A 26,559-nucleotide genomic window follows, 5' to 3' on the forward strand; every position below is an offset into this window, starting at 1 on the left:
GTTACACTGCGTTCTGCACCGCAGCGTAACTGCATGCGTCCTGCGTTCCCAGCACAGTCTATGAAGATTGTGCATAATCCATGCGCACGTTGCATTTTAGAACGCAGCGATTTGCATGCTGCCAAATCGCTGCATTCTAAAAAGCAACATGTCACTTCTTTCGTGCGCTTTGGATGCAGGTCCCGCTCTGTCTATGGGAGAGCACCACAGCGCATGAAATCGGCTTTTCATTCCGCAGTGTTTCTGCAGCAATTTGAAGCGCACATATGCTGTTCAAATCGCTGCAGAAATTTCTGCAGGGACAGAATGCAACGTGTGCACATCGCCTTTGATTTGGAATCTGGGTTTGGAGCAGGAAACCACTTTGGAAAGTACTTATTTTTGATCTGTCGAAAGTGATCTGGTTTTGAAGTGGGTTTCTTGCAGAAGTATAATTTGTGCTCCCATCTTATGCATTCCATAAAGAGTCTGAGAGTGTTTTGTGGACCATTACTGCCTCTGACATTGAGGGATGCTATCTTTAGAGAAGCCATCTTGGGTATAAGCACTGAGTAGGGGAAGAGCAAACGAGGGGAGAGAAAAGGGGAGGGGGGGAGTATGGAAGAGAGAGAAACCAGAAAAGAAGAAAAGAGGAAGAAAGTCTTCTGAAGGGGAAGACCAAGTTCTCGCTCCTAGGTCGAGAACAATACCAGGAAAATACCCCTCAACAAGAAGTCAGTGGGAATTTTCCTGGGCAACTTAGGACTTGCGTAAAGCAAGTCTTCCTATGTGGGGGGAGTCTTTCAAGGTGACCTAAAAGGACTCCCGGGGGTAAATGCAGCACCAGGTAACAATATAACATATAATAACTTGTCCCCCCAGAACAGTGGAAAAGATCAGACCATGTATAACAGTTAGAGACGCTAGGTGTTAAGAGTGGGCGGCTTAGAGAGAAGATGGAAAAATACAATTCTAAGCGCAACCTGGGGTCCACCGTGCTATGGATGGTGTAAGATGGCACTCTGTAATATTGAAAATGGCCGGTATGTGTCGCAGAGAACCTCTGACATGAACCTGGAGTGTTCACTGGGACTTTTAGTTCCACACGTCATTTGGTAACATGTTTCAGGGCTAAATGCATGGGATGGTCAGAAGCGATGGGTGGGAATGACCATCCACATACCTCCCACCCAGGGGTGTGTCTGGGAAGATATCATGTGTCTGGTTGTGATCACATGGCTGTCTACCAGGGTTCTGGAAGGAAATGGAACTGCTGGAGCACATGGTGAGACCATGATTGGAGTTTGCTGCGACTCCTGAATAGGCAACCCCAGGAGAAGGGGGTTGTGAGCTGACTGGATGTCAGCAAGTGAAGACCGCCATATTTGTTTTCACTTGGATACAGCTGAGAGGTCAGTGAGTAAAGGCTGGGATGCCTGCACTGGGACGCTGTCTGTATGAAGCCTTGTGGATATACTCACTATTGGAACAGACTGGGTATAGTGCAATGTTCCTGTAATTGTATTGAAATTAATTGTAACAGCGGTTTATGACGTGCTTGAATAAACCACGTGGATTCTTTAATGTGATAAAGTGCTCCTGTGTGCCTCAATCCCGCTGCCAGATGTGTGTCCCCAATACATTCGGGGTGCAGGTTATCACAATGGATATAGCTGCTAAGAGCCCAAAGAGATAAATGGTCAGTGTTATTTGCACACTCACACTTCACAGAACAACTGTGAGGTCAAGGCGACCACACCACGGTTGAAAATGAGATGCGAATTAGCAAACTAAAGTACAGAGGAAGCAAAGCCACAACACGCACACCTGTGCTGTTGCACCTGCTACAAATAATAAGGTTCAGGCCAACAGGTAGCTTAACCAGTGTTGTCGCCTAATAAAGTAAAAGATAACAGTTCGCTCAACCAGCGCTGTTATACAGTTAAGGGTGAGTCAGACCCAAAGATAACAGTGGCTTCACCAGCACTGTCGCTGGCAATAAATAAGAAAAGATCTAGCAACAGTTCGCTTAGCCATCGCAGTCACTAATGATAGGAAGGGGAGGATAGCGGTAATCAGTAAGCTTTACCAGCACTGACACTGGCTATAATTATTAGGTAGCAGATTAGTAGAGAAACCTGCCTAAAAGACCCTCTCGCTGCAAGACAAGTAAAGACTGAGTGCTGTCCCGGCGTCCTCAGCGTCCCTATATCAGTTGAACACCACCTAGCCTCAGCTCATTCTCCAGTCAGCATAGATAACGTCTACAAACAGGCAATGACCAATCCAGAGATGCCACGTCATGCAGATGCGCAGTGGCCAAAGAGTCAGACTTAGAAAAAGACTCGGCCCACGCATGTGCACACGCCCACTTTCCTCCCTTAGACTCTGGCGCCTGTACTGCCAGTCGTAACACAGTGGAGGATTAATCCAAATGCTGAGAACGGCACCGAGATGGAGCTGAACCTGCAGAGTGAGCCTCACACAATGGAGAGACAGCGGGCACTCTGACTCTGACCTGAGACGGAGGCCGCCTCCGGTGTATAGCCTTGACACTAGGTAAGCAACAGCAGGTCTGTGTGGCTATGGAGAAACTCATTTATATATATATATATATATATATATATATATATACAGGGCCGTATTTACCATTAGGCACCCGTTGTCCCGTGCCTAGGACGGCAGGATGCAGGGGGCGGCACCTTCTAGCAGTAAAAAAAAAATAATTTTTTTTTTACACATTCATTAAATCTGCTGTATTTTCGGAGGGGGGAGGGGGAGAGGCGCACCTTTATTTATTTGTATCCACATCAATTAAGACGCGAATGCAGACAAACTGCAGCGGCCGGGCACAGAGAGCTGATTGACCCCGGAACTGCCGGCGCCTGCACTTCCGGGGTCACAGGAATCAGCTCCTTCCTCTGTGCTGCGTCCAATGCTGTATGGATTTCACATGCAGAGCTCACAGCAGGACGCCGCAGTGGACGCCGCGATGGAAGCCGGTGTCAGAAGAGGATACTCACGTGAGCCAGGAAGATGACGGCGGGCCCTGGAGCAGGTAAGTGCTCGCAGAGCTAAAGATTCATAAGGAGCGTGGGGGTGTCTCTAATGCAGACTGGAGATCTGCGTATGGGGTGGGAGGAGAGAGGCTGATACTGGGGGAGACTTGGGGGAAGAGAAGCTGATACTGGGGGAGGCTGGGAGGAGAGAGTATGATGCTGGGGAGGCTGGGAGGGGGGAGGCTGATGTTGCGGAAGGCTGGGATGGGGGGAGGCTGACGCTGGGGGAGGCTGGGAGGAGGGAGGCTGATGCTGAGGGAGGCTGATGGTGGGGGAAGCTGGGAGGAGAGAGGCTGATGCTGGGGGAGGCTGGGAGGAGAGAGGCTGATGCTGAGGGAGGCTGATGCTGGGGGAGGCTGGGAGGAGAGAGGGGGAGGCTGGGAGGAGGGAGGCTGATGCTGAGGGAGGCTAATGCTGGGGGAGGCTGGGAGGAGAGAGGCTGATGCTGGGGGAGGCTGGTGCTGGGGGAGGATGATGCTGGGGGAGGCTGGGAGGAGGGAGGCTGATGCTGGGGGAGGCTGGGAGGAGGGAGGCTGATGCTGAGGGAGGCTGGGAGGAGGGAGGCTGATGCTGAGGGAGGCTGATGCTGGGAGAGGCTGATGCTTCGGGAGGCTCGGAGGAGAGAGGCTGATGCTGAGAGAGGCTGATGCTGGGGGAGGCTAGGAGGGGGGAGGCTGATGCTGGCGGAGGCTGATACTGGGGGAGGCTGGGAGGAGGGAGGCTGATGCTGAGGGAGGCTGATGCTGGGGGAGGCTGGGAGGAGGGAGGCTGATGCTGAGGGAGGCTGATGCTGGGGGAGGCTGATGCTGGGGGAGGCTGGGAGGGGGGAGGCTGACGCTGGGGGAGGCTGGGAGGAGGGAGGCTGATGCTGAGGGAGGCTGATGGTGGGGGAAGCTGGGAGGAGAGAGGCTGATGCTGGGGGAGGCTGGGAGGAGAGAGGCTGATGCTGAGGGAGGCTGATGCTGGGGGAGGCTGGGAGGAGAGAGGGGGAGGCTGGGAGGAGGGAGGCTGATGCTGAGGGAGGCTAATGCTGGGGGAGGCTGGGAGGAGAGAGGCTGATACTGGGGGAGGCTGGTGCTGGGGGAGGATGATGCTGGGGGAGGCTGGGAGGAGGGAGGCTGATGCTGGGGGAGGCTGGGAGGAGGGAGGCTGATGCTGAGGGAGGCTGGGAGGAGGGAGGCTGATGCTGAGGGAGGCTGATGCTGGGAGAGGCTGATGCTTCGGGAGGCTCGGAGGAGAGAGGCTGAAGCTGAGAGAGGCTGATGCTGGGGGAGGCTAGGAGGGGGGAGGCTGATGCTGGCGGAGGCTGATACTGGGGGAGGCTGGGAGGAGGGAGGCTGATGCTGAGGGAGGCTGATGCTGGGGGAGGCTGGGAGGAGGGAGGCTGATGCTGAGGGAGGCTGATGCTGGGGGAGGCTGATGCTGGGGGAGGCTGGGAGGGGGGAGGCTGGGAGGAGGGAGGCTGATGCTGAGGGAGGCTGATGCTGGGGGAAGCTGGGAGGAGAGAGGCTGATGCTGGGGGAAGCTGGGAGGAGAGAGGCTGATGCTGGGGGAGGCTGGGAGGAAAGAGGCTGATGTTGAGGAAGGCTGATGCTGGGAGAGGCTGATGCTGCGGGAGGCTCGGAGGAGAGAGGCTGATGCTGGGGGAGGCTGGGAGGAGAGAGGCTGATGCTGGGGGAGGCTAGGAGGGGGGAGGCTTTTGCTGGGGGAGGCTGATGCTGGTGGAGTCTTGGAGGAGGGAGGCTGATGCTGAGGGAGGCTGATGCTGGGGGAGGCTGGGAGGAGGCTGATGCTGGGGGAGGATGATGCTGGGGGAGGCTGGGAAGGGGAGGCTGATGCTGGGGGAGGCTGGGAGGAGAGAGGCTGATGCTGGAGGAGGCTGGGAGAAGAGAGGCTGATGCTGGGGGAGGCTGATGCTGGGGGAGGCTGGGAGGAGAGAGGATGATGCTGGGGGAGGCTGGGAGGAGGGAGGCTGATGCTGAGGGAGGCTGGGAGGGGGGAGGCTGGGAGGAGAGAGGCTAATGCTGGGGGAGGCTGGGAGGAGGGAGGCTGATGCTGAGGGAGGCTGATGCTGGGAGAGGCTGATGCTTCGGGAGGCTCGGAGGAGAGAGGCTGATGCTGGGGGAGGCTGATACTGGGAGAGGATGTGAGGGGGGAGGCTGGGAGGGGGGAGGCTTATGCTGGGGTAGGCTGGGAGGGTGGAGGCTGATGCTGGGGGGGCTGATGCTGGGGGAGGCTTGGAGGAGTGAGGCTGATGCTGGGGGATGCTGGGAGAAGAGAGGCTGATGCTGGGGGCAGAGAGGCTGATGCTGGGGGCAGAGAGGCTGATGCTGGGGGAAGCTGGGGGAGAGAGGCTGATGCTGGGGGAAGCTGGGGGAGAGAGGCTGAGGCTGGGGGAAGCTGGGGGAGAGAGGCTGATGCTGGGGGAAGCTGGGGGAGAGAGGCTGATGCTGGGGGAAGCGGGGGGAGAGAGGCTGAAGCTGGGGGAGGCTGGGGGGAGAGAGGCTGAAGCTGGGGGACGCTGGGGGGAGAGAGGTTGATGCTGGGTGGGATGGGGGGAGAGAGGCTGATGCTGGGGGAGGCTGATACTGGGAGAGGCTGTGAGGGGGGAGGCTGGGAGGGTGGAGGCTGATGCTGGGGGGCTGATGCTGGGGGAGGCTGGGAGGAGTGAGGCTGATGCTGGGGGAGGCTGGGAGAAGAGAGGCTGATGCTGGGGGCAGAGAGGCTGATGCTGGGGGCAGAGAGGCTGATGCTGTGGGAAGCTGGGGGAGAGAGGCTGATGCTGGGGGAAGCTGAGGGAGAGAGGCTGATGCTGGGGGAAGCTGGGGGAGAGAGGCTGATGCTGGGGGAAGCTGGGGGAGAGAGGCTGATGCTGGGGGAAGCTGGGGGAGAGAGGCTGAAGCTGGGGGGAGGCTGGGGGGAGAGAGGCTGAAGCTGGGGGACGCTGGGGGAGAGAGGTTGATGCTGGGTGGGCTGGGGGGAGAGAGGCTGATGCTGGGGGAGGCTGATACTGGGAGAGGCTGTGAGGGGGGAGGCTGGGAGGGTGGAGGCTGATGCTGGGGGGGCTGATGCTGGGGGAGGCTGGGAGGAGTGAGGCTGATGCTGGGGGAGGCTGGGGGCAAAGAGGCTGATGCTGGGGGAAGCTGGGGGAGAGAGGCTGATGCTGGGGGAAGCTGGGGGAGAGAGGCTGATGCTGGGGGAAGCTGTGGGAGAGAGGCTGATGCTGGGGGAGAGAGGCTGATGCTGGGGGAAGCTGGGGGAGAGAGGCTGATGCTGGGGGAAGCTGGGGGAGAGAGGCTGAAGCTGGGGGAGGCTGGGGGGAGAGAGGCTGAAGCTGGGGGACGCTGGGGGGAGAGAGGTTGATGCTGGGGGGAGAGAGGCTGATGCTGGGGGAGAGGCTGCTGGTGAAGGCGGGGCAGAGTGGCTGCTGCTGGGGGAATGGGAGAGGGGGGCCAATCCTAGAGACAGAGGACAAGGGTTGAGGGATAGTGCAATGACAAAATCGATGGAGTGTAAGGACTCAGAATGAGAGGGGGGCAGCATTGGGAGCTCATTATGGAGAAGGGGCAGCATGTGTGGGCTCAGTATGGAGTGGAGCAATGTAGGGGAGTCAATATCAAGAGTGGGGTAGTGTGTGTGTGTGTGTGTGTGTGTGTGTGTGTGTGTGTGTGTGTGGGAGGGGTGTCTCAGCATAAGCGTTAGTGTGGTGGTCTTAGGATGAGTGGGGCAGCATGGAGGTGTCATTATGAAAAAGAGGAAGGCAGCATTAGGAGCTCATGGAGAGGGGCAGCATGCATGGGACATTGTGAGGAGGGAACAGCATGCATGGGAAACTGTGAGGAGGGAGCAGCATGCATGGGACACTGTGAGGAGGGGGCAGCATGCATGGGACACTGTGAGGAGGGGGCAGCATGCATGGGACATTGTGAGGAGGGGGCAGCATGCATGGGACATTGTGAGGAGGGGGCAGCATGCATGGGACATTGTGAGGACGGGGAAGCATGCATGGGACATTGTGAGGAGGGGGCAGCACGCATGGGACATTGTGAGGAGGGGGCAGCACGCATGGGACATTGTGAGGAGGGGGCAGCATGCATGGGACATTGTGAGGAGGGGGCAGCATGCATGGGAAACTGTGAGGAGGGAGCAGCATGCATGGGACATTGGGAGGAGGGGCAACATGCATGGGACATTGTGAGGGGGGACAGCATGCATGGGACATTGTGAGGAGGGAGCAGCATGCATGGGACACTGTGAGGAGGGGGCAGCATACATGGGACATTGTGAGGAGGGGGCAACATGCATGGGACATTGTGAGGAGGGAGCAGCATGCATGGGACACTGTGAGGAGGGGGCAGCATGCATGGGACATTGTGAGGAGGGGGCAGCATGCATGGGACATTGTGAGGAGGGAACAGCATGCATGGGAAACTGTGAGGAGGGAGCAGCATGCATGGGACATTGTGAGGAGGGGGCAGCATGCATGGGACATTGTGAGGACAGGGAAGCATGCATGGGACATTGAGAAGAGGGAGCGGCATGCATGGGACATTGTGAGGAGGGAGCAGCATGCATGGGACATTGTGAGGAGGAAGCAGCATGCATGGGACACTGTGAGGAGGGGGCAGCATGCATGGGACATTGTGAGGAGGGGACAGCATGCATGGGACATTGTGAGGAGGGGGCAGCATGCATGGGACATTGTGAGGAGGGAACAGCATGCATGGGAAACTGTAAGGAGGGAGCAGCATGCATGGGACATTGTGAGGAGGGGGCAGCATGCATGGGACATTGTGAGGACGGGGAAGCATGCATGGGACATTGTGAGGAGGGGGAAGGATGCATGGGACATTGTGAGGAGGGGGCAGCATGCATGGGACATTGTGAGGAGGGGGAAGCACGCATGGGACATTGTGAGGAGGGGGCAGCACGCATGGGACATTGTGAGGAGGGGGCAGCATGCATGGGACATTGTGAGGAGGGGGCAGCATGCATGGGAAACTGTGAGGAGGGAGCAGCATGCATGGGACATTGGGAGGAGGGGCAACATGCATGGGACATTGTGAGGGGGGACAGCATGCATGGGACATTGTGAGGAGGGGGCAGCATGCATGGGACATTGTGAGGAGGGAGCAGCATGCATGGGACACTGTGAGGAGGGGGCAGCATGCATGGGACATTGGGAGGAGGGGGCAGAATGCATGGGACATTGTGAGGAGGGGGCAGCATGCATGAGACATTGTGAGGAGGGGGCAGCATGCATGGGACACTGTGAGGAAGGGGCAGCATGCATGGGACACTGTGAGGAGGGGGCAGCATGCATGGGACATTGTGAGGAGGGGGCAGTATGCATGGGACATTGTGAGGAGGGGGCAGCATGCATGGGACATTGTGAGGAGGGGGCAGCATGCATGGGACATTGTGAGGAGGGGGCAGCATGCATGGGACATTGTGAGGAGGGGGCAGCATGATGTGAGGACAATGTGCAGATCATATTTCATAATTGAGGAAGGTGTGGTGGGTATAATTTATAAGGGAGGGCAGTGTGTAGTTTATTAGGGGCATGGTGACAGTCACAGTATATAAGTGGGGACGGTGTGGTGGGAATATTTTATACTCATGCTATGTTTTGATGTGCCTGTGGTGATCCCCATTGGGGGGGTTAGTGCCCTTCGTTTCTCATTGATACTTTTTCAAGTGTTTTACAGAGTAGATCTGCCTTAAACAGATGTCGTGTGCGAAAACTCAGTGTTACGTTGTCACTAAGGGGCGCGACCACTTAAAGTGCCTAGGGCAGCACGAAGGCAAAATACAGCCCTATATATATATATATATATATATATATATATATATTAATATTAATACGCCAAGCCTAGTATATCTAAGCTCATTGGTGCCACCTGCAGGATCAAGAGACTAAGATCAAAATTTAACATCTTCCAATAGTTTGGCTCAAGAGACAGGAAAAGAGAGCCCCAGTATAACTTTATTGTTCGACCATGCGTGGATGCACCGACTCTCCCCCTGTGGGGGAAGGACATCTACAGTTGGGAACAGGACCAATGGAGGTGAACAGATAAGTCAGCCAGTCTGTGATAGCAACCTCTCAGGGCGATCAGACTCTCAAGGAAGGCTGGCAGGCCCTGAGGGTTCCTGAGGAAAAAGAAACCCTGCTGATTGCGGACCTGGAGTTGAAAAGGAAACACCCAGGTGTAGGGGATATTTGTTTCCCTCAAAACATCCAGCACTGGTCTCATTGCCCTCTGCTTGGTCAGCGTTACCCTGGACAGGTCTGCCAGGAGTTGAATCCGTGCTCCATCAAAGTCCATGGGACCCTTAGCTCTGGCCTGTTTCATGATTTCTTCTTTCAAGGAGAAATAATGGATGCGGCAAATGACATATTTGGGATAACTGGAGGTGTTGGAACATGGGCACAGGGCCCGGTGCACTCTTATCAATCAGGATCTCCTCATCTGGAGGTCTCCCCAACAAGGTGATAAATAGGCCTTGAGTTGTGGGCATCAGTTCCGCAGCCCCCATTGCCTCCGGCAGACCCCGTATTTGGATGTTATTTTGGCAATTTCTATTTTCTAAGTCCTCTACTATTTCAAACAGGGAAGAGATTTGATCCGAGTTTGGGTTAAGCAATTGCTGCTGTGCAGTGTGGTTTTCGCTCTATGGTCGCGGCAGAGGATTTCAAGTAAGTTACCCTGTCCAACACCTGCACCATCATGTCCCTTAGTCCCTGGATCTCCACTCTACACAGATTTTCCAATCTTGTAATATATCCTTCCATGTCGGTCTTAGTGGGAATATCCTTCATCTGTGCACACAGGACCCATATCTCCAAGGACACTGAGGCGGGATCATGTGGAGTCGGGGACCCTGGTGACAAAGGGGTTGAGCCGGGCACAGACTGTGGGACTCCAGTCAATGAACAGAGAGTTGAGTCCCCATCAAGGTCCAGTCGGTTTATTGTAATATCTTCCAGATATGAGTGGCAGGAGGAGAAGGGGAGCCTCTAGTGTTGAAGGCCTGGAGATGAGAAGCGGCATTGTCCATTAGGAACTTCTGAATATCCCCATCTTTGGAAGTAGAAGATGAGCTAGATGGTGAGGGAAAGGGTTTCCAACTCTTTCATCCCTTCTCAGCAACCTCGGGGGGACCGAGCAGAGCACAGCAGGGTGTTAGGAAGCTTAAGCTGCAGGGGTTCAGGGCCGCATGCTACTTATAGCTCCGGGTGATCAGCATGGAAGTCAGCTGCATCCTCCCACAGCAGCTAGGGCCCCTCTAACTCCTGTGAGCATTGTGGTTCCGCTTCCGAGCTCCTGCGACCACTACCCGCAGCGCACGCAGGCCTAGCCAGACCTCTTCACACTCCGCTGCCCTGCAGAGCACCTAGGGCTAAGCGCTTGCATCCTGGTGGGATCCCCAGTCAGCAGGTACCGCAATAATTCTGGGAGTCGCCATGGGTCTCTGCAAGTAACTTCCGATCCGCACTTTCCAGATACACAGCGGTCATCCCAGCGTGCGCGTGGTCCAGGGCATGCTCAGGCATGAGGCGGTGCATCGGCGGCCATCTTGCCTTCTCCGCTTCCAAGGCCTCCTCAGACAGATATAGCTTCTACTACTGCCTCTGCCCCTAAAGTCCAGTCCGCAGCAGTCCTGGCGCAGTGGACCAGATCATCACCTCCCTGATAAGCGTTCTGGGGAAGGATATAGTCGTGAACACCCCCGGGAGCTGCAGGAGCTTCAGCACATGCGACCGCTTGGCCCCATTGCTAGGCCACACCCCCCATAAAATAGATTTTTATTATATATTTTTTCTTTTGATTACTTTGCAATTAGTATACTCCATTTTTCTTTTTCTCCTAATGTTACTGTGATGTTTTTTGAGTTTTTTTTCCCTCATTACCTCTGATTATGATTTTTGTTACCCTTCATATTCCCAAACTATTTATTTGTCATATGCTATATAGTTGCAAGCCAAATTTATGTATGAGATAGCAAAGATAATTGTTCATAAAATGAACATACTCTCACTGTCAATTTTGTGGTGGATGGTAAAATATGGATTATGAAAATCAAAAGGTCAAAACATTATTACCCATTTGCTCTTCAGTGTAAGTGCTGAGCATACAGCGCAAGATAACTGAGAAATAAACCTTATTGCGATCTGTTCTTGGCAATATAAATAAATCAACAGTATATACAGTGATATGAAAAAGTTTGGGCACCCCTGTTAACCTTTTTTCTTTATAACAATTTGGGTTTTTGCAACAGCTATTTCAGTTTCATATATCTAATAACTGATGGACTGAGTAATATTTCTGGATTGAAATGAGGTTTATTGTACTAACAGAAAATGTGCAATCCGCATTTAAACAAAATTTGACCGGTATAAAAGTATGGGCACCCTTATCAATTTCTTGATTTGAACACTCCTAACTACTTTTTACTGACTTACTAAAGAACTAAATTGGTTTGTAACCTCATTGAGCTTTGAACTTCATAGGCAGGTTTATCCAATCATGAGAAAGGGTATTTAAGGTGGCCACTTGCAAGTTGTTCTCTCTTTATTTTCAAGACTCTGAAAATTGTAGATTCACATTGAAGTCATCAATACTATGAATTAGAACTTGTGGAATGAAATACTTAGGTGTGAAACAACTGAACATATGTCTTATATTCTAGGTTCTTCAAAGTAGCCACCTTTTGCTGTCATTACTACTTTGCACACTCTTGGCATTCTCTTGATGAGCTTCAAGAGGTAGTCACCGGAAATGGTTTTCCAACAGTCTTGAAGGAGTTCCCAGAGATGCTTAGCACTTGTTGGCCCTTTTGCCTTCACTCTGCGGTCCAGCTCACCCCAAACCATCTTGATAGGGTTCAGGTCTGGTGACTGTGGAGACCAGGTCATCTGGCGTAGCACCCCATCACTCTCCTTCTTAGTCAAATAGCCCTTACACAGCCTGGAGGTGTGTTTGGGGTCATTTTCCTGATGAAAAATAAATGATGGTCCAAATAAACGCAAACCGGATGGAATAGCATGCCGCTGCAAGATGATGTGGTAGGCATGCTGGTTCTGTATGCCTTCAATTTTGAATAAATCCCCAACAGTGTCACCAGCAAAGCACCCCCACACCATCACACCTCCTCCTCCATGCTTCACGGTGGGAACCAGCCATGTACAGTCCATCCGTTCACCTTTTCTACAAAGACACGGTGGTTAGATCCAAAGATCTCAAATTTGGACTCATCAGAACAAAGCACAGATTTCCACTGGTCTAATGTCCATTCCTTGTGTTCTTTAGCCCAGACAAGTCTCTTCTGCTTGTTGCCTGTCCTTAGCAGTGGTTTCCTAGCAGCTATTTTACCATAAAAGCCTGCTGCACAAAGTCTCCTCTTAACAGTTGTTCTAGAGATGAGAAGGTGTGTCCAAACTTTTGGTCTGTACTGTATATACTAGTTGTAGTACCCAGGCGTTGCCCAGGATAGTAACTGTCTCTCTGTCTCTCTCCCAGTCTCTGTCTGTGTGTCACTGTCTGTCTGTCTGTGTCTTTCTTTGTTTGTCTGTGTCTATGTCTCTGTCTGTTTCTATCTCTCTGTCTGTATTTGTTTCAGTCTCTCGGTCTCCATGTCTTTGTCTGTCTGTCTCTATCTTTGTGTCTGTCTCTGTCTGTCTCTCTTTCCCCGTTTGTCTCTTTCCCCGTCTGTCTCTTTCCCCAGCTGTCTCTTTCCAGGTCTGTTTCTTTCCAGGGCTGTCTCTTTCCCGGGCTGTCTCTTTCCCGGGCTGTCTCTTTCCCGGTCTGTCTCTTTCCCGGTCTGTCTCTTTCCCGGTCTGTCTCTTTCCCGGTCTGTCTCTTTCCCGGTCTGTCTCTTTCCCGGTCTGTCTCTTTCCCGGTCTGTCTCTTTCCCGGTCTGTCTCTTTCCCGGTCTGTCTCTTTCCCGGTCTGTCTCTTTCCCGGTCTGTCTCTTTCCCGGTCTGTCTCTTTCCCGGTCTGTCTCTTTCCCGGTCTGTCTCTTTCCCGGTCTGTCTCTTTCCCGGTCTGTCTCTTTCCCGGTCTGTCTCTTTCCCGGTCTGTCTCTTTCCCCGTCTGTCTCTTTCCAGGTTTGTCTCTTTGCCCGGCTGTCTCTTTGCCCGGCTGTCTCTTTGCCCGGCTGTCTCTTTGCCCGGCTGTCTCTTTGCCCGGCTCTCTCTTTGCCCTGCTGTCTCTTTGCCCGGCTGTCTCTTTGCCCGGCTGTCTCTTTGCCCGGCTGTCTCTTTGCAGGTTTGTCTCTTTGCCCGGCTGTCTCTTTGCCCGTCTGTCTCTTTGTCCGACTGTCTCTTTGCCCATCTGTCTCTTTGCCCATCTGCCTCTTTCCAGGGCTGTCTCTTTCCAGGGCTGTCTCTTTCCAGGGCTGTCTCTTTCCAGGGCTGTCTCTTTGCCCATCTGTCTCTTTCCAGGGTTGTCTCTTTCCCCGTCTGTCTCTTTCCAGGTTTGTCTCTTTGCCCGGCTGTCTCTTTGCCCGTCTTTCTCTTTGCCCAGCTGTCTCTTTCCAGGGCTGTCTCTTTCCAGGGCTGTCTCTTTCCCCGTCTGTCTCTTTCCAGGGCTGTCTCTTTCCCCGTCTGTCTCTTTCCAGGTTTGTGTCTTTGCCCGGCTGTCTCTTTGCCCGGCTGTCTCTTTGCCCGGCTGTCTCTTTGCTCGGCTGTCTCTTTCCAGGGCTGTCTCTTTGCCCGTCTGTCTCTTTTCACGTCTATCTCTCTCTGTCTGTCTGTCTCTCTCTATCCGTCTCCCCACTGACATCTTATTACCTCACACATAAGCTTCTAACAGTTTATTTTGTACCTTTAGCAACCACTGACAGGTGCTTTTAATAGCCTGTAGCCCCCACCTCTATTCAGTTTAATGGAGGCAGGATTTTGTAGAGTAACTGTAAAGCGCGGGGTTACACTTTCCCATCAAAATATAGTCTATGACGTTCCCTGAGTCACATGGGGTGTCTGTGAAAAATTTCGTGATTGTAAATGCAACGGTGCAAATTCCTTTAGCGGACATACACACATATATATATATACATACACACACATATATATATACTGAGCTTTATATATTAGATTTTATATATATATATATATATATATTTATCCATGTTTGCATCGCCATATTTTGAGAGCTAGACGTTTCCTATTTTTCACCTTGCATAATATGTGAGGGCTTGTTTTTTGTGATTAGTTGAAATTTTTATTGGTACAATTTTTGGGCACAATTTTCATCTCTTTCTTTTTCAATTTTTGGATGGCAGAAAATGGGCTGATGGAAAAGTTTTGGCACCCTTGGAGATATGTGTACTCAGATATCTTTAACCAAAGTTTCAGACCCTAATTAGCCTGTTAGGGTTATGACTTTTTCACCATAATTGTTATGAAAGTCCAGGTGATGCACATTTCACAGCTTTATAATAACCAAGCCACCTGTAACCTTGTGCCAAAAAACAGGAGCCATGTTTTTTTCTAAGCAGCTGCCTAGCATCTGAAAATAAAAATGGTGGAAGCCCACAAAGCTGGTAAATGCTATAAGAAGATAGCAAAGAGTATTCAAGTTGCCCTTTCCTCAGTTTGAAATGTAGTTAAGAAATGGCAGTTACCAGGAACAGAGCAAGTCAAGATAAGGTCTGGCAGACCAAGCAAAATTTCTGTGAGAGATGCTCATAGGATTGCTAGAAAGACACATCAGAAGCCCCTTTTGACTGCAAAAGACCTTCAGGAAGATTTAACAGACTCTGGAGTTGTGGTTTATTGTTCTGCTGTTAAGAAACACCTGCACAAATATGTCTTTCATGGAAGAGTCATCAGAAGAAAACTTCTCCTGTGTCCTCACCATAAAATTCAGTGTCAGAAATATGCAAAAGAATATCTAAACAATCCTGATGAATTTTGAAAACCAGTCCTGTGACCGATGAGGTTAAAATAGAACTCTTTGGCCACAATGATCAAATGTATGAGGGGAAATAAAGGGCACAGGATTTCAGGAAAAGAACATCTCGCCAACCATTAAGCATAGAGGTGGATCAAGCATTCTTTAGGGTTGTGCTGCAGCTAATGGCACAGGGAACATTTCATGGGTAAAAGGAATAATGAATGGATTCAATTAAGTTTCCACAAATTATTGATGCAAACATAACACCATCTGTAAAAAAGCTGAAGTTGAAAAGAGAATGGCTTTTACAAATGGATAATGATCCTAAACACACATCAAAATCCTCAATAGCCTCAAAAGGCACAAGCTGAAGGTTTTAGAATGACTCTCACAGTCCTCTGATCTGAACATCATTCAAAATATATGACAAGACCTCAAAACAGGAGTGCATGCTGGACGATTCTGGAATATCACAGATCTGGAAGACTTTTCCAAGGAAGAATAGATGAAAATCCCTGAAATTAAAATTGTAAGACTCTTGGTTGGCTACAAAAAGTGTTTACAAGCTGTCATACTTGCCAAAGGGGGTAATAATAGGTACTAAACATGCAGGATGCCCAAACTTTTGAATCAGCCCATTTTTGTCTTTTGTTAATTTTAAAATGTAAAAGGTGATTTTTTTTTTTGTCTGAAATACAATGTAAATGTGTTATCTTTAACTTTATGCCTTTTAGAGATTATTTCATCTTCAACTTGCTTATTTGTTCACAATAAGGCTATGTGCCCACGGAAGCTTGCTTCTGCGAATTTTGCCGCCGAAAACCTGCGGATTTATCTGGATTTTTCAGATAAATCCGCAGGTTTCAGCATGTACAGACACTCCCCATGTTATCCTATGGGACATGGGGAGTGTCTGTGTCCACGTTGCGGAATGTGCGGCTGCGGAATATGCTGCGGATGTCCCGCAGCCGCACATAACTGCATGTCAATTATTCCTGCGGATTTACCTGCCGAAATCTGCCTTGGTCCCATACTTATCTGCCTTGATAGCAGACACCCATCACTTTCTTCCGGTGCAGAGGACGTCACGGCAGTGGAGCTAGGAGCAGGAAGCAGGAGGTGGGCGGGGCCTGCACGAGCTCCGGTCATGTGACAGCCGGAGCTAGTTCAGGGCCGCCCACCTCCTGCACAGTGCAGACGCTGACAGAGTGACATGGCCGGAGAGCAGTGCTGCGTGATGGAGGTAAGTACGAGCTCCCCGATCACTCAGCACTTGTTCTGCATTGAGGATGCAGTGCCGAAGCCATGGTACTGTATCCTCAATGCAGAATGCCCGCACCATATCCGCAGGACATTCCGCTGAACATCCGCAGCATGGAAACAGACAAAGTTGTGCTGCGGATTTCTGGGAGCTCCTGCGGAATGTCCTGCGGATATAACCGCAGGACACTTTCCCTGTGGGCACATAGCCTAATAGTAATTGAGACTAGAGGAGCCCAAACCTTTACACAATAACTGTTAAGGCAGCTTTAGTTTTTGGGTCAGTACAATTACAGAGATACAATACATTAGTGCTCCAAAGTTGCATACCCTGTCAGATTTTTTGCTTTTTTGCCCTTTTTTCAGGGAATATGAATGATAACACAAAATCTTTTTTTCCACTCATGGTTAGTGGTTGGGTGAAGCAATTTTTTGTTAAACTACTGTGTTTTCTCTTTTTAAATCATAATGACAACCAAAAACATCCAAATGACCCTGATCAAAAGTTCACATACCCCAGTTCTTAATACCGTGTCTTGCCCCCCTAACATTAATGACAGCTTGAAGTCTTTTGTGGTAGTTGTGGATGAGGCTCTTTATTTTCTCAGATAGTAAAGCTGTGCATTCTTCTTGGCAAAAAAACTCCAGTTCCTGTAAAATTCCTGGGCTTTCTTCCATGACCTGTACGCTTGAGTTCTCCCCACAGAGGCTCAATGATACTGAAGTCAGGGGACTGAGACGGCCACTTCAGAACCTTCACTTAGTTCTGCTGTAGCCAATGACAGGTCAGCTTGGCCTTGTGGTTTGGATTGTTGTCATGTTGGAACGTCCAAGTACATCCCATGCGCAGCTTCCAGACTGATGAGTGCAAATGTGCCTCCAGTGTTTGCTGCTAACGTGCTGCATTAATCTTCCCTGTGCCTTTTTAGCTCACACATCTCCAAATCATCAGCGATCCACCTCCGTGCTTTACAGTAGGAATGGTGTTCCTTTCATCACAGGCCTTGTTGATACCTCTCCAAATGTAACATTTATGGTTGTGGCCAAAAAGTTCAATTTTGGTCTCATCACTCCAAATTACCCTGTTCCAGAAGTTTGGAGGCTTGTCTCTGTGCTGTTTGGCATATTCTAGGTGAGATACTTTGTGGCATTTGCGCAGTAATGGCTTTCTTCTGGAGACTCAACCATGCAGCCCATTTTTCTTCAAGTGCCTCCTTATTATGCATCTTGAAACAGCCACACCGCTAGTTGTTAGTGAGTCCTGTATTTCAGCTCATGTTATTTTTAGCTTTTTCTTTGCCTCTCAAACAATTTTCCTGGCAGTTATGGTCAAAATTTGTGTTGGTCTACCTGACTGTGGTTTGGTTTTAACAGAGCCCCAGATTTTCCATTTGTTAATCATAGTTTAAACACTGCTGACTGGCATTATCAATTCCTTAAATATATTTTTGTATCCCTTCCTTGTGTTATACAGTTCAACTATCTTTTCCTGTAGATCCGTTGACAATTCTTTTGCTTTTTTCATGACTCACAATCCAGAAATGTCAGTGGCCTGATGAAAGATCAAGAGTCTGTCTGGATCCCAGAAACTCACTCAGCTTTTTTGTGCACACACTAATTACAAGCAAACAGGTCACAAGTGAGGATGTTGCTGACACGCCCACCAAGGCCTGTTGGGGGGGGGCACTCAGACCAGCCCACGGTTCTTTTTTTTGGGAGGTCACGGCGGCAGGGCCCTACTCTGTGACCCTGGCGGTGTCGTTTAAATTGAAATGGGGAAGGATGAATCGTGACACCACCTGTGGTATTCGACCAAGTATGACAGACGCTGCTTAGATGGGGCCACTGGGGCATATGGTGACACAGCAATGATGGTACAGCTCCCCACAGGTGGAGCTGGGACCCCAGAACAACCGTAGGCAGTTGTTAGACAGGGAAATGTTTGGACAGAGCAGAGCTGGCGGCGCAGTCAATAAGTCCACGACACAGCGGGATGAAGTCACAAGTTCTTTACTCACAGTTGTCAGTTCCAGATTATCACGGCCGGTTAAATGCTGCCCTTTGAGTGCTGAGTCCTGCGGTGACGGGATCCAGCCAATCCCCAGCTAAATCGGAGGCACTAGACCGGTGTCCCTTTCTGTGTCCCTTTCCTAGTCATCTTCCTGCGCTCGCTACGCCCTCCTGCCCTGCGCCTCACACAAAGTGCCCTGAGCCGGTGTCCGCAAACATTGTTTAGGAGGCTCTTCTGCCTGATCCCCTAGCCCTCTGTGGTCACGTTGTCAGCAGATTCGCATGTGGTTGTGCCTTCAGCACATAAAGTTACCTCAGCCTCCGGTTTGCTAGCTGAGCCTGATTGTTCTCCACTAGTCTAGGGCCCGGTCCACTTTGCAGCCTAGTCCCTCCACACCGATGAGTCGAAAGCTATAGAATTTTTATTTTTCCACTGATAGCGATTATTGGGGGCTTGGTTTTGGTAGGACAAGATGACAATTTCAGGGAAACCATTTCTAGTTACATGCGAATTTTTGACTGCGTTTTATTCTATTTTTTGTTTTGAGGAAAAATCATAATTTTTGCCACCTTTCTATTTTTTTTTTTTTACTTTACAGTGTTTATTGTAGGCAGTTAAAAAGTGTTATTTTAATTATCAGGTTTTATTTATCAGGGAGCCCCATACCCCTCTCAAAATTCTAAAAGCCATGATCGATATTGATCACAATAACTAGAAGAAAGCATAGGCATAGCATCAAACAGGTCCTGATGATATCACTGGTCAGAGCTACCTTTTTGTACCAGGATTATGGTGCCTGCACTACTCCAAGATTGACAACCATAAAGAAACATCAGCACCAGGGGCATAACGACCATGGTCGCAGAGGTCGGCATCGTCTAGCAGAGAAGCAGCCGGCTCCTCTCTGTGAGAGAGGAGCTGCACTGTTCTGTGGCATACCACACGGCGGCTATACGGCCCATGAGTCAGGGTCCCCCTCGCCCATCATTGCGCACAGCAATGATGAAGTATCGAGTGCCGCGATCCGCTCCATGTTTCATCATTTTCCCACTGTGCCCTCGATGTCACAGTGCAGCCGAGCTCGGTGATGTCACCACTGTGCGACTGCTGTACTGAGACTGCAGAACGCAGAATGGGGGACATTCTTACTGGAGCAGCAGGGAAATGAGGAGAGGTGAGTACTTGGTTATTTTTGTTTCTTTTTTTAATCAGTGAGTACACAGAGGCCTAGGGGGCTGCATTATACATGGAGGTCTATGGGCTGCATTATACATGGAGGTCTACGGGGCTGCATTATACATGGAGGTTTTTGAGGCTGCAACATGAAGGACACCTTATACATGAACGATAGGGGTGCATTATACATGAGAGTATGGGGCTGAGTAATACAATATGAAGGACCCCTTATACATGGACTATAGGGGTGCATTATACATGGAGGTCAATGGGGATGTATAATACAATATCAAGGACACCTTATACATGGACTATAAGGGTGCATTATACATGGAGGACTATGGATCTGCATAATACAATATGAAGGTCTATGGGGCTGCATTATAATACATATAGGACTATGGGGGCTGCATTATAATATATGGAGAACTATGGGGGCTACCTTATACCTGGATTATGGGGGTGCATTATAAAACATGTAGGACTATGGGGTGCAATATAATTTATGGAGGAGTATGTGGTGCAGTATAATATATGGAGTACTACGGGGTGCATTATAGTACAGTGGGGAAAAAAGTATTTAGTCAGCCACCAATTGTGCAAGTTCTCCCACTTAAAAAGATGAGAGAACCTGTATTTGACATCATACGTAGACCACAAATGAGACAAAATGAGAAAACAAATCCAGAAAATCACCTTGTCTGATTTGGCAAAATTCTTTTTGGAAATTATGGTGGAAAATAAGTATTTAGTCATCTAAAAACATGCAAGATTTCTGGCTTTTGATGAAACCAAAGTAGAACTGTTTGTTAGAAACACAACTTGTCGAACAGACAGAATGCTGAGTTGCATCCAAAGAACACCAAACCTACTGTGAAGCATAAGGGTGGCAACATCATGCTTTGGGGCTGTTTCTCTGCAAAGGGACCAGGACAACTGATTCGTGTACATGAAAGAATGAATAGGGCAAACCTTTTCCATCAGCAAGGGCATTGAAGATGAAACGTGGCTTGGTCTTTCAGCCTGATAATGATCCCAAGCACACTGCCAGGGCAATGAAGGAGTGGCTTTTTTGTAAGAAGCATATGAAGGTCCTGGAGTGGCCTAGCCAGTCTCCAGATCTCAACCCCATTGAAAACCTTTGGAGGGAGTTGAAAGTCGGTGTTGCCCAGCAACAGGCCCAAAACATCACTACTCTAGCGGAGATCTGCATGGCAAAATGGGCTAACATACCACCAACAGTGTGTGCCAACCTTATAAAGACTTACAGAAAACGTTTGACCTCTGTCATTGCCAACAAAGGTTCTATAACAAAATATTGAGATGAACTTTTGTTGTTGACCAAATACTTATTTTCCACCATAATTTGCAAAAACAATTCTTGCCAAATCAAACAGTGATTTTTTGGGATTTGTTTTCTCATTTTGTCTCTCATAGTTGTGGTCTACCTATGATGTCAATTACAGGCCTCTGTCATCTTTTTAAGTGGGAGAACAATTAGTGGCTGACTAAACCCTTTTTTCCACACTGTATATGGAGAACTATGGGGTGAATTATAATGCATGGAGGACTATGGGAGTCGCATTATAATAATTGGAGGGCTATGAGGGTTACTTTTACATGGAGGGCTATGGGAAATGCATTGTAATAGATGGAGGACATTCTAGTATACCGTATTTTTTGGACTATAAGACGCACTGGACCATAAGACACACCATGGTTTTAGAGGAGGAAAATAGGAAAATAAAATTTTAAGCAAAAAATCTGGTCATGACACATTATTATGGGGCGAGGATCTGCTGCTGACACGGTTATGGAGGGTAATCTCCCCAAATTCTCTAACTCAGGTACCCCAGTCTGGTAATCATCCTTCTGCCTTGTTTATATATGTCCCTCATCCTGGTATAGCCCACATCCTGCTATATACTGCCATCCTACTATATACTGCCATCCTGGTATGTGCTCCCATCCTGCTATATACCCCATTTTGGCATATGGCCGCATCCTGCTACATACCCCATTTGTCATATGGCCGCATCCTGCTATATACCCCAACTTAGTGTATGGCCGCATCCTGCTATATACTCCATCCTGGCATATGGCTGCATCCTGGTATGTGCTCCCATCCTGCTATATACCCCCAAACTGCTATATACTCCCATCATGCTATATACCCCCACCCTGCTATATACTCCCATCCTGCTCATAATATACCCCCATCCTGATATATGCCATCATCCTGCTATATACCCCTATCCTGCTATATGGCCGCATTCTGTGGCACACAAAAAAAAAAACGTTTATACTCACCTTTCCTCGCTCCACGCAGCATCGCTCCTCCTCCCGTTTGTGCCAGCAGCGCCGCTTACCTGTGTGGAGCCGGCCACGCTCCCTGCAGCATCGCGATGTCCTCCTGTCTGTGTCGGCCGCGGCTGCGTGTGGACACGTGCGCACAGCAATGACGTCATCCCTGTGAGCACCGCTAGTCTCCACACACAGCCGCGGCTGGCACAGACAGGAGGAGATCGCGGTGCTGCAGGGATTGTTGTCGGTGAGTGTACTGATTCACTGCACCCCGCGCTGATGATGATGCGTGGGGGCCAGTGAATACAGCCGCACATGATCACTCAAGGCTGTAGTTGCTAGGAGTGATCATGCGGGCCGGCTGTTTACTATGCGTGCACCCCCCCTCCTATCACCCCGCCCACCTGTCAGCGCCTACTTCAGCGTGGAGAGATGGGCGGGAGGATGGACGTGCATATGAATTGAGCGGGCCCACGTGGTCAAGGCAGGCTGCTGCAGCCAGCTCATGCTTCTGATGACCCGCTCCACCGCAGCACCCTCATTGCGGGAAAGATGTATAGCAGAGCAAGGGGAAGCTGGGTGCCGAGAATAAGATGGATATCAGAACATAGGTAAGTTGGGTGCTCATAGAAACAGGGTTTTTCAGATCATGGGAAACCTGGGTGCTGAGAGAAAGAGCCAAGTATCAGCGTCATTATCCCATACCCCGAGTGTCGGCGTCATTATCCCATACCTTGAGGGCCGGGGCATGTGGAAGGGGGGGCTCGGGTTCAAACTTTGCACTGGGGCCAATCAAACTCTAGTTACGCCACTGGTCAGCACTACACAAATCTCAACAAGCACCAACGTTTATTTACAGTCGGCGGTCGGGATCAGGTTAAATACGTTTTTTGATGGCAACAGAAGTCCTATTTTTCAGTATTTGACCAAATTACAGTAATTTCTTATATGCTACCATATATATCTCTCACATTGTCCTGTCATTTAAGAAAATACAAAGGAAATGTGTTTAACTACAAGTAACTCAAGGCTTCTATGTGGATAAGCTAAACTACAGCTTCTTCTGGAAAATTTACTTCATATCTTCAATGGATATTAAAACATATTTCTTACTGCCTTCTATTACATTGTGTATTGTTCCAGGAGAACAGTTTTTCATCTCACATTGTTATTTTGCCAGGGTACAAAATTATCTTGCCTTTGTGATATAATACAAGAGCTAAAACCAAACACAGACAGAAGATAGCCGTCAGCCAAACAATTTCCAACATCTATCTTTCCCCAATTTTTTATAAATGTGCCTGTTTACCTATGCTGATGGGCATATTATTTCCTCAGGTGCTACTACGCAAAGCATGGATGCAAACAAATTACTTAACACTTTCCCTATATGTTTTATGACTCACATTCATATAAGTTACATGTTGAAATATTTAATGCATGAAGCAAGGACTGACTCTCTCGATGTAGAATTTAATATCTTACTTTGATGGGCGGCAGAACATCTTGCAAAATACAGTTTAAATGTGGATCAGAAATTTGGAGACCAGTCACTTGGGTTGGGTAATCTAGTTTTCCATCATGCTATGTGATTGTATAATTTGCTAGCTACTGGTTATGTTTTTGCTGGGTTCTATATACCTTACTGTGGACTCCTTGTGAGTCCTTGGGGAATTCTGGACTTCTGAATCTTGTCTTTATATTCTTTGACTATTATCCTCCCCAGGTTTGATATGTAGACTCTTTTACCTGAATGACACTATTTTCACTTTTGTATTCAGGAGTCGGACCATATTTAGGTTGTGTATTGTTAACTGTATATTATAGACTGCTTGCATTGTCACTTTTTTCCTATACGTTTGCTTATTGATGTTTGTTCCTAGTGATTAATAGTGTACTATTTGTTGGCTCCCTAGCAGCATGATAGTCTTTTTATTGTTTTTAATGTGGTTTTAATGTTGCACATTAAATAAAATTTGTATTTATTTCTAGTGGGTTGAGTGCTCCTTGTGCCTACGCTTTCTTCTCCATTTTGTTTCTTGCTGTTTGGTAGGCATTTTGTACCCTCACTTTATTCAGGTTTACTGATTGTTTATAAATTTGCTGTGCATTCCTGCCTTGCCTATATATCAGTCACTTAGATTGGTCACCACCAGCTTCTGCTAAACCGACTTGGCTACATTGACAGTTATCTCCATATTAGTATATAGCCTTCCATATAACTGTTGATATACAACTGTCATATCCAAGCTTATTTTCAAACGATGTTTTTTATGAAACACTGCAGCATATTAAAGTAAAACATACAGGTTTTCAATTGGAGGATTGATCTCTGTTTCATGCTAGTTAAAGACGCATTCATGCTCTTGTAAAACATTTTTTTAAAGCAAATTAAAACTGTATATTTTCACAGGCAACAAAGAAATGGCCTACAAGTATATTGGATATACTTCATAAAATAAGACTTCACATATCTGTTCCACAATGTGATGTTTTTGGTTACCTCAGTGTGGAGTCAGAGATAATTGTTCTTGTCATGCCAGTTGACAATCAAATGAAAAAAATACAGGTAAGAATTGTATATTATTTTTTAGGTTCATTTTGTCTGGTTAAATTAACTTTTATTAGAATTTTCATATGATAGATTACCGACTAACCTGGATTGTGTTATTTAGATTGAAAAAAATTACATTTTACAATCTAGTTATCATGGATTCATGAAAGATAAGTCGAGTCTAACCAACATACTGGGTTTCTATGAGGAGGTAAGTGCAATTGTGATGCCCTGGCGCCGCCATGTAGTCACACAGTATAGGCTCCCGCACAACACCTTCCCTCACAGGGTTACATACAGCCGACCTGAAACCCTAATCACCCCCCTCAGGGTAGGACAGACACACCAGTGGGCGGGACCAGGCGGATGGAGGTATATACATAATAGATCTACTAGGTGTCACTCTACAACCAATGATATGACCATATATGCAACCAAAGGATTCAATGGTCAGGATACATCACGGGTAAAATAGATCCAATATGTATATTACCTACAGTGCCTACAAGTAGTATTCAACCCCCTGCAGATTTAGCAGGTTTACACATTCGGAATTAACTTGGCATTGTGACATTTAGACTGTAGATCAGCCTGGAAGTGTGAAATGCACTGCAGCAAAAAAGAATGTTATTTCTTTTTTTTTTTTTTTTTTTAATTGTGAAAAGTTTATTCAGAGGGTCATTTATTATTCAACCCCTCAAACCACAAGAATTCTGTTTGGTTCCCCCAAAGTATTAAGAAGTATTTCAGGCACAAAGAACAAAGAGCTTCACATGTTTGGATTAATTATCTCTTTTTCCAGCCTTTTCTGACTAATTAAGACCCTCCCCAAACTAGTGAACAGCACTCATACTTGGTCAACATGGAAAGACAAAGGAGCATTCCAAGGCCATCAGAGACAAGATCGTGGAGGGTCACAAGGCTGGCAAGGGGTACAAAACCCTTTCCAAGGAGTTGGGCCTACCTGTCTCCACTGTTGGGAGCATCATCCGGAAGTGGAAGGCTTATGGAACTACTGTTAGCCTTCCACGGCCTGGACAGCCTTTGAAAGTTTCCACCCGTGCCGAGGCCAGGCTTGTCCGAAGAGTCAAGGCTAACCCAAGGACAACAAGGAAGGAGCTCTGGGAAGAGATCTCATGGCAGTGGGGACATTGGTTTCAGTCAATACCATAAGTAACGTACTCCACCGCAATGGTCTCCGTTCCAGACGAGCCCGTAAGGTACCTTTACTTTCAAAGCGTCATGTCAAGGCTCGTCTACAGTTTACTCATGATCACTTGGAGGACTCTGAGACAGACTGGTTCAAGGTTCTCTGGTCTGATGAGACCAAGATCGAGATCTTTGGTGCCAACCACACATGTGACGTTTGGAGACTGGATGGCACTGCATACGACCCCAAGAATACCATCCCTACAGTCAAGCAAGGTGGTGGCAGCATCATGCTGTGGGGCTGTTTCTCAGCCAAGGGGCCTGGCCATCTGGTCCGCATCCATGGGAAGATGGATAGCACGGCCTACCTGGAGATTTTGGCCAAGAACCTCCGCTCCTCCATCAAGGATCTTAAGATGGGTCGTCATTTCATCTTACAACAAGACAACGACCCAAAGAACACAGCCAAGAAAACCAAGGCCTGGTTCAAGAGGGAAAAAAATCAAGGTGTTGCACTGGCCTAGTCAGTCTCCTGACCTTAACCCAATTGTAAACTTGTGGAAGGAGCTCAAGATTAAAGTCCACATGAGACACCCAAAGAACCTAGATAACTTGGAGAAGATCTGCATGGAGGAGTGGGCCAAGATAACTCCAGAGACCTGTGCCGGCCTGATCAGGTCTTATAAAAGACGATTATTAGCTGTAATTGCAAACAAGGGTTATTCCACAAAATATTAAACCTAGGGGTTGAATAATAATTGACCCACACTTTTATGTTGAAAATTTATTAAAATTTAACAGAGCAACATAACTTGTTGGTTTGTAAGATTTATGCATCTGTTAAAAAATCCTGCTCTTGTTTGAAGTTTGCAGGCTCTAACTTATTTGCATCTTATCAAACCTGCTAAATCTGTAGGGGGTTGAATACTACTTGTAGGCACTGTATATAGATACCAACAGGTTAATCAGTGGATGCCAAGAGAGGAAGGAGGGAATCCTCCTGGTTGTAGAGTTACACCTAGTGGATCTATTATGTATATACCTGGGTGAATGTTAATTTACCAATTTTAGGTATTATAATATGAGGGATCTGTGACCTTTCTTTGGGGCTTTTAAGTTCCTGCACTAATTTTGCTCCACTTTTTTCATGTGTATTGTATTACAATA

General features: G+C 48.5%; 1 protein-coding gene across 9 annotated transcripts in view; it reads left to right on the forward strand.

The window, feature by feature from the left end:
- Positions 1–26,559, forward strand: part of RECK (reversion inducing cysteine rich protein with kazal motifs) — a 1,668,523-nt gene that overhangs the window by 1,334,882 nt on the left and 307,082 nt on the right. For 6 of the 9 annotated variants that reach the window (XR_012724346.1, XM_075314993.1, XM_075314991.1 and 3 more), the window contains one exon: positions 24,103–24,258. Coding sequence is in view for 6 of the 9 variants with exons in the window: in XM_075314993.1 (XP_075171108.1) it covers positions 24,103–24,258 (156 nt within the window). In the remaining 3 variants the exon portion in view is untranslated. Of the gene's footprint in view, positions 1–24,102; positions 24,259–26,559 lie in introns of those variants that run through there. The other 3 variants (XR_012724347.1, XM_075314995.1, XM_075314998.1) reach the window with 3 other exon arrangements.

Source organism: Anomaloglossus baeobatrachus, chromosome 6, assembly GCF_048569485.1.
Source record: "Anomaloglossus baeobatrachus isolate aAnoBae1 chromosome 6, aAnoBae1.hap1, whole genome shotgun sequence".
NCBI classification, from domain to species: domain Eukaryota; kingdom Metazoa; phylum Chordata; class Amphibia; order Anura; family Aromobatidae; genus Anomaloglossus; species Anomaloglossus baeobatrachus.